Source organism: Anser brachyrhynchus (assembly GCF_964034855.1).
Source record: "Anser brachyrhynchus genome assembly, chromosome: 1".
Classification (NCBI taxonomy): domain Eukaryota; kingdom Metazoa; phylum Chordata; class Aves; order Anseriformes; family Anatidae; genus Anser; species Anser brachyrhynchus.
In genome coordinates, this window is record NC_137694.1 from 79,866,237 (window position 1) to 79,881,460 (window position 15,224).

General features: G+C 38.0%; 1 protein-coding gene across 16 annotated transcripts in view; it reads right to left on the reverse strand.

The window, feature by feature from the left end:
* SOX5 (SRY-box transcription factor 5) overlaps window positions 1-15,224 on the reverse strand; it is a 297,930-nt gene that overhangs the window by 187,747 nt on the left and 94,959 nt on the right. Inside the window, exon 1 of one of the 16 annotated variants that reach the window (XM_080561926.1) lies at window positions 275-14,131. The exons of the other annotated variants lie outside the window; for them this stretch is intronic. Within the exon in view, the coding sequence (XP_080418052.1) occupies window positions 275-362 (88 nt within the window). The 5' untranslated portion in view covers window positions 363-14,131. Of the gene's footprint in view, window positions 1-274; window positions 14,132-15,224 lie in introns of those variants that run through there. 16 annotated transcript variants of the gene reach the window in all.

Genomic DNA, 15,224 nt, shown 5'->3' on the forward strand with positions numbered 1-15,224 from the left:
TCACCAAGGAAAGGGAAGCCTTCTTACCTAAACAAACCATTATCGGCTCATCTCATGTCTTTGTACTCTTTTTTTGCTATTACCTCACGGGATTAACTTTTATCTCTAATCTCTGCTCTGGCCAACTGTCAGGGAGCCTAAAAGCTGCCTGTCTTTTAATCTGTGTGTAATAATACTGCTGTTACTAACAGATAACTGTGAAACAACATGGAAGGAAGGAAAGCACACAAACACACAAGGGCTGATTGTTAAAAACTGCTGTGCTAGCTCCTACCTGACAGGAGAGAAAGATCACACATGACGTCCATATTGCATTCCCTTCCATTTCTCTCTCGTGTTTTGTTTTTCAATCCAAACCCCATTGAAGTGCTTTAATTTAGTGAATCTGTTCTCATTAACCACTTTATCTGCTGTTCAACTTGAACTGGCCAGGTTTTTCTAGGACTCTGAGAAAATCCTCACATACTTGTATCTTTTCATTAAATAAACAAAAAAAAAGGATGGGGAACATGATAGAAAATAAAATAGGAAAAAGAAAATTATTGATCCCACTGTAAAGGGAGATAGCCAAGGCTTCAAAACAGTCAATATTTTCAACTTGCCTTGAAATAAATAAACCTCTTACTGGGTGGCATGTTTACCAGGCAGTCGGCCTTTACTTTACTTGAAGTTAATTTTTTTATAAGCTCCCCCCAATACTACATTACACCATGTTTGGTAAAACAAGGTTAAGCCTAAAAGAAAAACAAAGACTACTTAATGATGGCCAGTTGTGTAGAGAAGCAGTACTCAGAATATGGGGTCTTGTGGGGTTAAAGCAGGGAGGCAAACCCTCATAAAAATTGCTCTTGTAGGGGTGTTGGTAGCATTTTTTCTCAGATTTTATTAAAACCTTATTAAAGTCAAAGACAGGCCCTTTGATTTAAATCTAGTCCTTGAAAGAGTTTGAAAATCAACAGGGGAGAGGAATAAAGGAGGCACACCAAAAAATCTCAGCAGGCGAGTTATGGATACAGTGTTTTAAAGAAGCAGTTGTAAGGACACAAAGGATACAAATCTTATATGGAATAGCAACAGCAATTAAATTGAGTGTTAGCGATTAATGTATTCTAATTGTTGTACTACATAACTCTTAAGATTCCAGCTCAGTGTCTTACTCTGCTTCTGAAAAACTATAAAGCAAAATGATGCACTCCGATCACTCTCCTGACAGGAAAACTTTAGAATTAGGCCTTCCACCATACCTTGAATAACCAGCAAACTCAGACTTAGGGAAGCTGGGAGACATAAGCCAGCACATGTCAAAATTCCTTCCTGGCGTGTCCAAGCCAATTACTTTGAAGGCTGGTACTCTGAGGGTCCCAATTAGAACTGAACAGACAGTTTAAGAGAGAATAACACTAATACCAAGCTCTTGTACGGCACTTTTAGATCTCAACGCTTTACAAAAGAGGTCATTATCATTACAGTAGTAGTGTTGTAGCTACCTAGTCTATGGGTATATGGTGGAAGTAAGATTTATAGGGAGAAGTAGAGTACTTCATTAGATCAGCTGATAGTGACAGTGTTTGCTTGCCTGTGTCAGATATGATGAAGACTTTGTACGTCCTAATAGTTGCACAATTTTCCAGCTTTAGTTAGAAAGACATCATTATTCCCCAATGGGGAAAATAAGGTAGAAACAGAAATGCTGGCCCAAGATCACTCCAGAAGGCCCAGTGGCAGAGCTGAGGTCTTCTATTCTAGAGCTGAGCCAGGTGTAAAAACAATCAGGACTTTTCTGCCAGTCTCTAGCACCTGGCTGAGCTGCACCTGGAAATAAACGAGAAGCCAATGAAGGTGTCAAAAAACAGGTCTGGTGTGTCCCCTGTGGCTAATGTCATCCATGAGAAATCAGAAAGGCATTCTGCAGGATTGATTATCTTCCTTGTGGTTTCTAAATATCAATTCTCTGTCTGATATGTTGTAATAATCTCAGTTACAAATCAGTGACGAGGATTACAGTAGTAGCATCCAGATACGAAAGGGAAGGCTGCAATCTTCCAGCCAAGCACAAACGAGGAAAAGGAATTCTAGCTACTTATGCCACATAAAGTCCGGGAACAGAGGACAGATCAGAGACTGTTCCAAGTGTGAACTTCTTGGCAAAGGACAGAAAAAGACCATCACAAATGATGAAGAGGGACTGCAATCACCCCTCATCACACTTAAATCCTTTCCAAATGTCTGACACACCTTTCTCATATGAACTGTTTTGTGGGAATTTGTTTTTAATTCCACGTGCTCCTTGACTGAGACAAAGTACCACAGCTTTCGTTAGCACTCAAATTCTCTCTGACTCAAGTCACAATCCTGACCATATTTTGAGCTCCAATGAAGAAAAGCAGGAAAAAATACCATTAGTTTTCTTATCCACCAATATTTTGATGATCTCTGTCTGCATACTGTGGTTGTTATCACACACTACTTATCTCCAAATAGTCCTCTATGAATTTTGAATAGATATCATGAAGAAATTCATGGCCTCTCTTGCCAATGAACAACATACCTCTACTGTCTGGGACTGTGTAGAAAAGAAAATAGAAGAGCACTCAAGAGTGATACCATCCACCTCAGAAAGGGATCACAGATGATTTAACAATGTATGCTGCTCAAGTACCAAAGACTGCTGTTGGACATAAATATGGATAGTCGTGGTTAAAAAAAAGAAAAAAGAAAAAGAAAAAAGATGCTCAAACAGCCAGGCTAGGGAGCTATAATTCTACATCTTGATACTAAACTAACAGGGGTAAGAAAATCTCAGGAAAACAAATTGTTCAAAAACCCATCCCTCCCACCTGTTTCACCCGAACACACAAAGTCTAAAGACTTGCACGTTTCACCCTAATATACTTGCACACAGCCCCAAAACACAAGAGCGTTGCATCCATTACTATATTTATTCCTCAGCTCAGGTCTGAAAATGAAAACAAACAGCTATATCCTCTCACTGTCACCTTTGAAATTCGTCATACCACTGTCAGCATTGGTCCCCCCATTTCATCAGAGTAAAATCTACATCTGTTCTACATTTAAGATACAACATTCACAGTTTATCAGACTGCCAGCACCAAAACCTAACAACACAGTTCTAATCAGTGACAGAGATGAGCCTACACTTGCTGCCCACTCCCACTAAAATAAGGAATCGGGGACATGAACAGTAGCTTTAACCCAAGTGCCCAGATTAGCAACCTCCCACTTGCCCCCCTCAGAAATCAATATATTGCTGTGTTTAAAAATGGTTTGCTGAAAATCTCCCAGAAGCAGCCTGGTGAGGGTGATTATCTGAAGATCTTAAGTGAGGCTTTAATAAGGTTCTACTGTATACAGTACAGCTAAAAAAAAGCCACTAAAAATAACGATGAGAGGAGATGATTGTAGAGGATCTCACTCTCTCAGAATCATTTCTAGCTTTTGCCCACATGACTACAGCAAAGATATCTCATCAGGCCATGAGGGCTTGACAGACCTAATCAATAGCTGTTATTTTTTCGCAAGTGTCAACAAAAGTAAAACATAATTTATGCTATACAAGATGCTGGAAATAATTCATACTAATTGGACTGCCTAAAATTCCCCTTTCTGTCCTTCTGTTTTGGATTGCTTTTAACTTTGCAAACTTCAACTGTCCAGACTAAAATGCTTAGCCTCCAAGCTAGGGAAAAAATGAAAACACAGGAGTAACAAGGGCACTATTACTTTCCTGGTATCTGACAGTTTAATCTGCCATTTCTAAATAAAATTTGCCATGGATTTTAGCATCTAACTTCCTTTTTCTGTTTTGTAAATAACAGCTATGCTGCACGATGATGCAAAATTTTGTCAAGTGAATAGCAAATAAGCAGAGAGAGTTAGAAGAACGAAGACAACTGTGACACACTTTAGTATCTCTAATGTGTATTTTAATATGCGTTCTATACCCTATATTCTTCTTAATATATATTATAAAGAACATATCCTATATTCTTATTAATCCCTGGGACTTGCAACAACTCTTTGGAAACACACACAGTAAATCTTAAGGCCTGTTGATATTTTTCTCTTCATCACTGCATATGAATGCTACATAGCACGATGTATGACTGCAAGGGGCCTTCTAGGTCATCAGGCTTATCCCCCTGATACTGCAGTCAGCATGACATGAGATACTCTTTAGTAGCTTATGGAGTTCTTCTGTAAAAGTAGTTTGTTGGGGTTTGCACCAACATGCTGATCAAAGGCTTGCTGCAGAAAGGCTTGCAGTTCTAATGTCTGAAACCCTTCTAATTTCCAGATAGCTTTTATTCACAGCCAGTCCTTCTTGGTTTAGGGCCACTGCTATGTACAACAAAACATGATGTTTGCCTCTGTCTACTGAAAACAGACAGAATCTGGGACAACATTTCTTAGCTTCTGAATTACTCAGAGGATGTATTTGGCTTACTAGATGACCAACAGTTGAGTTTGTAAGCAGAATTTGTCCTACATTTGTTTCAGTGCAAATTTCATGTAGCTGACAAACACCACTTCCTGAAACTGTGATCACCAGACATGCTACTATCCCTCATAGAAGGAACATTTATAAAAAGCAAACACAGACATTGGAAGTTAGTAGTAAAGAGTAAGCTAGGTAAAAAAATATTTCAGAAAAAAAACAACTCCACTGCCATTTATTTATCTACTAATCTGTAAAATGTGCTTTCATGAATTGAGTATTTCAAGTAAAAAATAAAATCAAATAGAAATCACTAGTAATAACTATTATTCATGTCATCATAGTGAAGGATTAGCTTCTGTTCTCCATTCTATTGGAGAACTCTGGATCCAATGCTGTCTAGCAAGGCATGAGCAACAACGTTGAGCCTTTGTTCTTATCTAGTAATTTTAGCTGTGGTAACACAAAGAAAAGGTGGTATGCATTCCCAAAACAAATGAAGATGCATTCCAAATCCTAAAACATGAGGTATGAGCTACAAAAGAAACATATAGGGCTGTCAGACCAAAGTTTTTATTGGGGGAAGAGGTAGGTACCGGGAATTTGGTGTGACTGGGGGAGGAACATCTGGTAAAACATTCTGCAGACAAGGACGAAAGACACTCGAAGCTAAGCGGCAGTGAACTGAGGATGGAAGAAAGGTGGTCCAACAGCTGGCAGATGTTCAGGGTTTCTCAGTTGGAAGGGACGGCAAGCAGACAGGATTTGATGTGGGATTTGCCAGCTGAAAAGGTGTGAGTCCCATTGTTTGCCAGCCAAACAATGGCTTAGGGAAGTCTGGCAACCGGCAGAAGTGGCACTGATGTGCTTGGAGTTGGTGAATGGGTTCGGAAGCTGAAAGGGGCTATAGAATTAATGATGTCTGAACTTGAAAGGTTGCCAGAGGTTTAACTATCTGATCATGTGTGTGCTTTAGGGAAAGGGGAGTTTACCAAGGGCACTCTCTGAAGACAAAATGTAAAAGCCAACAAATATTTAACGTGGACACTCACTGCAGCATTTTGAGTGTGAACCTACCTGCCTACTGCACTTCAAAGATTAGATGCTTAATAAAAGTAATGAATAGAGTTGGGAAAGAAAGTGCAGGATGATGACATCTTCTGATGAAAAGAAAGTGAAACATTATTCATTTTATAAAAGTGCTGTAAAAATATTTGAAAATTTCCAATCAAATCTTGTAGCAAGTGTCACTGTATTTTAGTGAAACCTGTTCAGTTCAATGGAGTTTTATGAGAAGTCCCTATTTCTGTAGCATTTTAACATAATTCTACTGCAACCAAGCAAATATATGTCCAGTAAATATTATGGTATCTGAGGCTACATCTTTCTTGTCTTTAGTGCTCAAATCTGGGCTCAAGTCTTACAGACCTAGACCCAGCTGTATCCAAGCTGTCAACAGAAGCAGTATTTAAGTGTGAGCCTACCCCACCCTTGGCACATTTGGAAAGAAGGCCAACTGGCTCATAAGTTTGGCTCAAGTGTTACCTTAAGCTTTGAACTAACCTTACAGAATATATGTATCTTAAATTTCTGATTTAATTAGACCAAATGCCTGATGACCATCATAAAATTGCATGGCATGACTCAGCTCAACTCTAACAACATGCATGTGAAAGTATGCCAGGGACAGAAATAAACGTTCACACAGTGAATGCTCTACCTCAGGCCTTAGTATAATGCGTGGCCACACTGCTAGGATACAAACAGCAACAAAGTCAATGCATTGTCTAATGTGGAAGCTTCTTACCACTCACTCCTGAGCTTATTCCATTTTCAAAAGGGTTCGTGCTGTTCTTCTGTCCAGAATCTGGATACATACTTCTAAGAGATTGTTGTTCATTACCAAGAATATGGAAGATGTAAGTATAATAAATAACACTAACCTGCACTTGTACTCCAACATGAAGAGTTTAATAAATATGAAACACACAACCCTTGCAGTGCAGTAAAAATCATCCCATGTACACAAGAGGGAAAAATGAAAGCACATGTTCTTCTATAGATTTTTTATATACTGAGACCTCAAAGGGCATCACTAACTGTGTACATGTATATGGAAAAAAACTTTCTACTCTTACAACAACTTCAAAACTGAAGCAGGGCAAATAGAGCATATTGCTTTGAACAGGGGAGCATTAAAAAAATAAATCCCAATCATGACTAGAAATGTTCCTTTGTAGCTTTCTGGAATTACCTGATTTTGTAATGGAGAAAAAAAAAAGAGAGAGATAAACAGGCAGGTGATCAATTAAACTCACGTACCAGGATGGGTCGAGCATTTCTTCATTAAGTTCTCACCCAAACAGTGAATCCTTTGTCAGAATTTCTCCATACTTGTAGCAAGCAAAGCTAGCTCTTTGTCAGTTACTTTAAATACAATTAGCTGGATGATAGATTCATGTACAGGAGCAGAGTGGAATTAGTAACTCAGAGCTCTGAAGAATTCCTGTATCCATACCCCACTGTGCTGATTTTGCCAAAGTCACTGCTAGAATCACAGGTTAATTTACCCATGGAGAAAATCAACTTTCATAAGATCCAAGGAAGAAAATCACATTTACAAATGTGCCAGCTTCAATTTCAAGGTCTACAAGAAGATTGCAGAAAAATATAATAAAAACACAGGATCAGTTTTTCTATTCTTTGAACATACACAGCAAATCAAATCTTCCAGATCTAGACAGTGCTATAGATATGTATGAGAATGAAAATAAGAAAGATAACCACATACATTGAAGAACAGATAAGAATCATCAAATGCATTACCATAGTTTTGAACAATGACAAAAATTGCACTTGGATGAGATATTACACCCCAGCTTCCTCACACTCAACAACACATTTGATTTCAGGGTAAAATTTATAGGATATTAAAGCAAAAAAAACCATGTTTAAAGCAATGCTAATGTTACTTTGGTGTTTACACACAAAACACCAGAAGTTTGCAAATTTAAACTTGACATGCGGCCTTAGTCTGTTTTATAAACACAAATGGGAAAATGTGTACAGAGTGTGCGCATCTTGGGTGCAGCTTTTAATTTTGAATGTGGATTTCAGCTTCAGCTTTTCTCTTCCTTGTTCAGGCTGTTTGGCACCACACCTTTGTTTCTACTGACAAGATATTATGAAGTAAAGCACCGCAGCTGCAAGGCTGTCCAAAGGACCTAGGAAGGTCTTTTATGACCATGAGTAATATTTGGGGGCATGTGTGCTATGCTAAAAGTGATCAAGACATATATTTAAGGCATACATTGATTCCTTCCACAGAACAGGTTGGAATTCTTCCCACTAACACAAAGCAGTGCATGAATGTTTACTTAGGTGTATTAAGCCTTTTTTCTTTAACTTCTTTTCCCATCCATTTTTTTTATTTGGAAGATCTCCCTGCCCATCTCCAGTTATTGGATGTTACCAGAGGAAAAAGACAACATATAAAAGGCAACCAATTAGAACTAATATAGTAAAACTATCGTTGCCAGTATTAAAATAGAACCAACAAAGTACTTTTTTAATGCAGCAGCTGAAATTGGGATAGTGCATATTTCAAAGCTAAACATCTCAGTTTTAAATTCTTCAGCACTATCTATACAATATGAAAATAGGTACCATAACTCTTCTTACTGCTGAAAAGTATATGTAGCCCTAATTCACAAATTCACTTGGTATGCACTTAACTTTAAATATTTGCTTAAATCCAACTTTATTAAGCATGGCCTAAGTGCCTCCAGCTTTAGTGAATTTTATGTTAAGCTAAGACTGTCATAGAAAGGTGTTTCTTTAAAAAATGACAACACCGATTAAATCTGATCATTATAAAGTGGTGTGAAAAGTACCATTCCAGAATTTAAAGAAGCCTCTCTTCTAAAAGTGTTGTGTATTTGTAAAGAAGGATTTGGGGGATCTAAATAAACACTCTTAAAAAATAAAATAAAAAAATTTACAGAAGTAAAAAGCAAAATGAAGAGAGAAAAATTATATGAATACGTTTTCCAGTTCATTGTATCAGGAAGTGGGGCAAATTCTGCTTTTTTTGTTAAATATTCCCTTCTGTTGACTCCAAGTGGGACTACTGGAGTAAACGTGCAGAATTGGTATGGGCTATTTATACCCATAATCCACAGTTCAGCTCTTGTCTCATTAACCAAGTACCACAGACAAAGGGTTTTTATGAGAAAAATACGATGCACAATTAAAAATAAGTCTTTTTTTTTTTTTTACTTATTTAATGTGCGTTACTGTCTTACTTCTTTCACTTAGACTACAACCGCAGCAAAGACAGAAATACCAGAGTTTGGTTTCGTCACCTCTCACAAAAACTTGGTTAATTAGCGTGGCACGGAGCAATGCCCCTGGTACACACGTGACGATGTACACCCACACACCAATTCACTCTGCCGCATTCAAACTTAATTAGGTGTGGGCCTAAGCTGCGAGGTTCAAACCTGTATCCACAAATCCGCTGCGATGGCCAGCATGCTGGGGTGAGGTTGGGGCGATGCAGGCTGCGGTCCCCACTGCTCCTCTCTCAGACTACTTTTAGACCAAGGTCTCCGAGGCAGGATCTGCTTGTATAGTTTGCCTATACAAAACCTCACACAAAGGATCCCTGGATGAGCTTGCACCTCTCAGGGTTATTGCACCAGGGATTAAATAGTAATACTGACAATTCTGGGGTTAGGTGACAGTTGCCTCTTCCACGAGATGGAATAGCATAGATCCGAAACACTGAAGTAGTACAGGATATGTGCTATTACTGGCTTATTATTAAAATGATAGAAGCACTTTTCTAAAACAGTGCCTATTTGAAAACACTTTTTAAAATAGACATTTAACAATTTTTATTTTGTTTATTCTTCTAATATAAGTGAAAGACACGTAGGGTGGCACATTCGCTTGATACGTACTGAAGAATTATTTGAACGTAACATTTGAACATTTAAATCACATGGGAGACCAAGTCGAATTTCAAGGTAAAGTGGACACTTACAGTTTTAAGTTTCACTGAAAGTTGAAACAGCTTCACTAGGTCTATCAGCCTCATTCAAAAATGTGATACAGCCTTCTAAATCATTAACTCCTTACAAAAGACACCATCAAGATCATGCAAGGTGGTTCTTTGTTTTAAAATTTGAGGTTACATTTTTGTTTGTTGCTTTTTCTCCGAGGGTGAAAACAAGCTACTTGCATTGCATTCTTTGTACTTTCAGGTGGAAATGCTACTATGCTGCAAGTTGATTGTGAGTCTTTTTGTACCTGTACACAGCAGTGCTGTGGATCAACACTGTCCTACAACACGTGTGGTCTGCACAACAATGCTGGGAGAACATAGGGTTCTATGGCTGTTCTGATGATCTAAATTTCACACAATGGAACAGTCTTACAGTAAATAAGCACAGTCCGATTTTCTTTCCTAGGACTGCTTAAAAGAGGAAGGTGACCATTTAACCTGTTTGGCTCTGGTTCTCCCAGCATGGGTCGGATAAAGTGGACCAGACCTGGAAGTTTGGCTACAAGCAGGTACTGAGCAAAGGAAAATACAAGCCTCCACATGCACACCACCGGGGCTTTTCGCACTGCACAAAGAGATAGAGACCAAATGGAAGGAAAAGTATCAAGAAAAAAAAATAACAAAACAAAACAACAAAAGGAAACATTGTGCCGTATTACAGGATTAACGTTTCCTTGTCCTGAAATCATTTTGGAGAAAGGTTCACTTTGGAATTGCAGACGTGTTTAACTAATACACAAACAGAAAGGAAAATATTCTAGAATCTGAGAAGTGAGTGCTAGCAAGAAGAGTGACATTTAATAGTTTGAAGCTGTCTAATATACAGTCTGAGCACAACCACATTAAAGGAAACCTTGCAAACCCCAAACTGTTAGCTCTCTGTACCCAATAGCACACCAAATTCATTTAACTACAATTCATTTTTGTTGAATCCTGTCAAGGCAAAATTACCCCATGTTGTTTACAACTGAAATTACGTACCACCATCCATTCAAAACTTTCTTCCTCAAGGTCTTGCCTAGCACATTATTTGCATTTATGTATTTTCCCAAAGTGCAGTTGTCTAGAAATTGCCTCAGAATTCTACTGCCTAGAACTGGTCAAGCTTGAAAATTTATGCACAATATTATTTTTATTATCAAGTAAGTATTAGGTCTTAACATCACTCTTTAAGTCTGCCCACTTCAGAAGACAAGAGCTTCTGCACAACAGACTTTACACAGGTATAACACAGTTACACTACGATCTCTGCACTAGTTGAGGACGATAACCCTGACATAGAGAAGACCCTTCCAAAAAGGGGGAAAAAGAATGAAAAACTTAAGCAATAAATGGAGCTCTTCATGCAACATGAGAGTTTCAACAGGTAATGCTCTGGGGTTCTCATCCAAAGTTCACTGACTCCACTGACTTCAGTAGGCTTAGATGATCTTTAAATAAGATTAATGAATTCAGTTTTGCTTAAACCTGCAAGTGTCAAGGAATAAGACTCTTGATGTAATTCACCAGAAGAACCAACCTAACACCACTGTAACTTCAGGCACTGAGTATCTCTGAAGGAGAGCACCCAAGGGGAGTATGCTGCTGAGAATGCCAACAAGTTTGCCAAATAGGCTGGATTATTATGGTTTTATTTAACATGGTTACATCTTTTTGTGCCATGAGGCAGCAAAAGGCCATCATTCAATGACTTAGGGTCAATCTATAGTTCTTCTCTTTCTTTATCACCAATGACTCAAGGGAAAAACAAAACAAAACAAAACAAACAAAAAAACCTGAAGTTTTGAAGTACCCACCTTTCTCATAAAAAAGAACGGCTCCACAGAAAGTCAACGCAACCAACTTCCTATACCCTCTAGTAATTCAAGAGCAGGTCTATTTTAAACTTTTTTTGGTTCTTTTAACCCTAGAAAAATAGTCAACAAATTGAGATGAAGTTACCTGTCACAGAAGATAAAAGACAGTATTTTCCGTGTTCACACACATCCTAAAAAGAAACTATATTTCAGGATTTTTAACTATAATTTTCTATCAAGCAGTTTCAACAATCTCAACCTGTCCTCCGGACATTAACTTCATGTCACAATCTCCACAAAAAGGTAGGCTTAGGAAAGAAGAAAACCTAGGAATCCAACACAAAAGTCAAATGCTCTAACCCTCACAGCACAGGCTGGAGATAGACGCGTTAGCTGCAGTGCTCTGGTTCCATGAGCCCTGCCAGCTTAGCCTTTGCCCTTAAGGATTTTGGGTGACTGTGTCCTGCAACCACCACTAGAGATGTGGGAGGGGAAGCTTGTTTAGTTTGCCCAGCAAGTGCAACTTAAAAAGTCAAGCTGCCTGCCTCATAATACTGTCTCATCATATCACAACAAAATGTCATGGCACAAGGCATTACACTGACTGAAATTGTTTCTAGATCTTTCATTTTCTTCCGGCCAAGATTATCTAGTCTGCCTGATACAATCTGCATTTGCCATGCATATACAGGGTATATATGAAGTTTAGAGTTACAGTTATGATACCTAATAGTTTGCAGGATGGGGAGAAGTGTGAATAGACTATTACTTCCTTTAGACTCCTTTGTGAGTCTAAGCTGGTTTCAAAGTATTTCAAGCTGGGTGGTGAAGGGTTAAGCTTCCATGGAGCTGAGGAAGTGGGGTGGGTGTTGTCAGAGCTTGAATCTGAAGCCTGATGCCTACTGGTGTAAATATCCTTCTTAAACTATGGAAGACAGTCAGAATTTTTTCATGGAGTATTTTCAGCTTATAATACAGATTTTTATGCTTCAGGAAAAGGGTCAAATGGTTTCTCCTGAACCACGGAAGCACATACCATTACTTTGATTCAACATAATGGAAGCAGGGAAAAAGAGAAGGAACAGGGCAAGGGCAGTATGACAGGAAGGAATTTAGGTCTAGAGAAAGGCTTGCAATTAACTTTTTAAAAGATGATTATTTATTTACCAATATATTTCTTTAAGCTATGTCCAAAAAAGCAGGGAGGGGGCTCTGAACAGATAGTTTGCAAACTGTTATATAGTTCTGGGAATACGATCAAAGTCAAATTCCTTCATTTTACTGTTTATATTTCCTGTATTTCACAGTTGCATATGAACTTTCCTGTTCACATGAGTTTTCCTTCCTCTGCCCCACTCCTCAGAGAGAAATGGAGGAGACCTCTAACCCAGGCAATTAATTAAGCCTCCTAAAACTATGTCCTAGCCACTTTCCCTATAGCTGTAAGTGTTGAAAAATACCTAAACATTCTCAGGATGATCAACATACACATTTAAAAACAAAGATGTGACAAGTGTAAAAAGTAGCAATGAGGGGAAATCATTTATACAAGAGAACTAAACTAATCGACTGGCTGTCTAACAGGAAAAAACAAAACACCACAAATTAATAGTGTGTGTTAAAAAGTAACATTGATCTGACAAGATTCATGGAGTCCACTGTCTCTCACCTTGGTAGGAGAGCCGCCTGTGTTAGTAAAACACAGCAGCCTCAAGGGGAAATACCCCTAAAGCAGCCACAGACCTTGTCCAAAGAAAGAGCACCCAAACAGCTGCTTGTACGAGCAGCTGCCACATGAACTCACAGCACACTGGCCACTCACTGGTAGTTGCTTGTACACCTACTCTCATTGCACAGCCCACATGCTAACTTAAGAGCAATGACAGGAGACAGCACTACACCAGTTTACAAATGGAATGGCAGGAGCTAGAAGTTACTGACAAGCTGCGAATTCTTAACTTTTGTTTACCTCGTGATAACTTGCTCATGACCATACTCCATAAATGTAGAAAAGGGCAGTAGTTATACATGAAACTTGTTTTAAAATAGTTTTGCTGATCAGGGAAAAAAAAGATGTAAATGCTTTTCTAGCTTTCTGTAAAAATGTCCACTCCAATTGTTTTCACTGGATCTCAAGTATTTACAAGCATTTTTTTTATTGAAAAATACTCTGTGGATAAGCCTGGAGTTTATGGCTATGGAAAAAGGTAGATAGAAGTGGGATGGGAGATACGTTACATCCAATTATATATTTTGTTGCTTCTTCACAACTGCACAATAAAATCCATTTAAAAAGACAATATCCAAGGTGGAAATCCCTTTCTTCAATGTCACATCAACCAGTCAGAAAACATCAACATTTTGGAAATTCTAAAATCAAAATTTTGAAGAAAGTCACAAAGACATAATCGTGTACGTTAGGTGAGGTGAGCTTTTTATTTCTATATATAAATATAAAGGAATATGTACATATATGTATACATATATAATTGTTATATACTAACATTAGCTGCTGGTACAGAAAACAAAGTCAGCCTGGTCTCTGCCTCAATTACTTTAGAATATACCACATTTTTAAAAATAGTGTAATGTGGGCTTTGTCTTTCTTGTCTTCCACAGGAAAACAGAAATAGGAATCAGTTCACATTAAGTTCTTGCAGGAATATAAACACTCACTTGTGTGTACACATACACAGACACAGAAATATACAGTCCTAATCTTTGCTCTGTTGACTTTGTTCATTAGAACCCACCAATGCAACATAACTGTGCTTATCTCCTGTGTTTTTCTGAAAGCACCAAAATATGTCATCTTCCATGGATCGGATGGAATCAGAAAAACCTAGACACACGGCCAGTGAGAAGCAGTCCACCTAGGAGGAAAATACTTAACAGGTCCATATCATCCAGGACACCCATCAACAGTGGATAAAGAAAGTTTTGTTCCAAGGTAACAAAACAAACAACAAACAAAAGTAACAAAACAAACTTTTTAATGAAAACAACAACAACAACAATAAAAAACACCACCACCACCAACAACAAAAATCCACAAACAAAAAAAAATCATTTTCTCACATTGGAAGCAATTCATATTAGTACCACTGAAAACAGGTGCAGCTATTTGAATGCACTTAATTTGAGGTGTACCTATTGAAGATAGTTGGCACTAGTTAGCAGGACACAGAATTCGTGATTTGTTTACCTGAGGAAGTTTTATCAATTTAAGCAACACGTTTACCACTATATCTGAATGCAAATGAGTATTTTTTTCATCTTAGCTTATGGTCCTTCCTAGACAACAACCTGAACTGAAATTTCTCACTCTTCTACTAAAATAAGAACAAGCATGCAGGGGGTCATGGCAGTATACTGATAATTTTAAATTGGCACTTTTGGTTTTACAAATATAGGAACTTCAGAAGCATAACTTAACATATATTGGGGTTAGAGATCCTTAAGAGCAGTCAAGAATTGGATTTAATATCTCATCGAACAAAAATCACTGCTTAATTAAGAGCCTAGCAATATTCTACACTATATTGACATTGCAGTGCACTTCACATAGTCATGTCCCGTTGATATCAAATTTTCACTATTATTTTTGCTATTATTGTCACTTTTCTTGCTTGCTGTGGAGATGCTTGTTCATGCTCGTCAAATCTAGTTAATGGATGTTAATGAGCTCATTCAAGAATACAAGTGGAAAGATAGGAAGAGAAGGTAAGAAGAAAGGGAAAATAAACATGGAACTGAAAGCTGAAAGCTGAAAGAAAGGAGGTATAAATAACCAGAGTCTGGTTTTCCTCATGTTACACATTTTTTCAGTCAATGGTGAAAAAAACGCGATGAAGCAATCTTTCCTCTCCTTTCAAAAATAGACTTCACTTAAATCTTCCTCTAC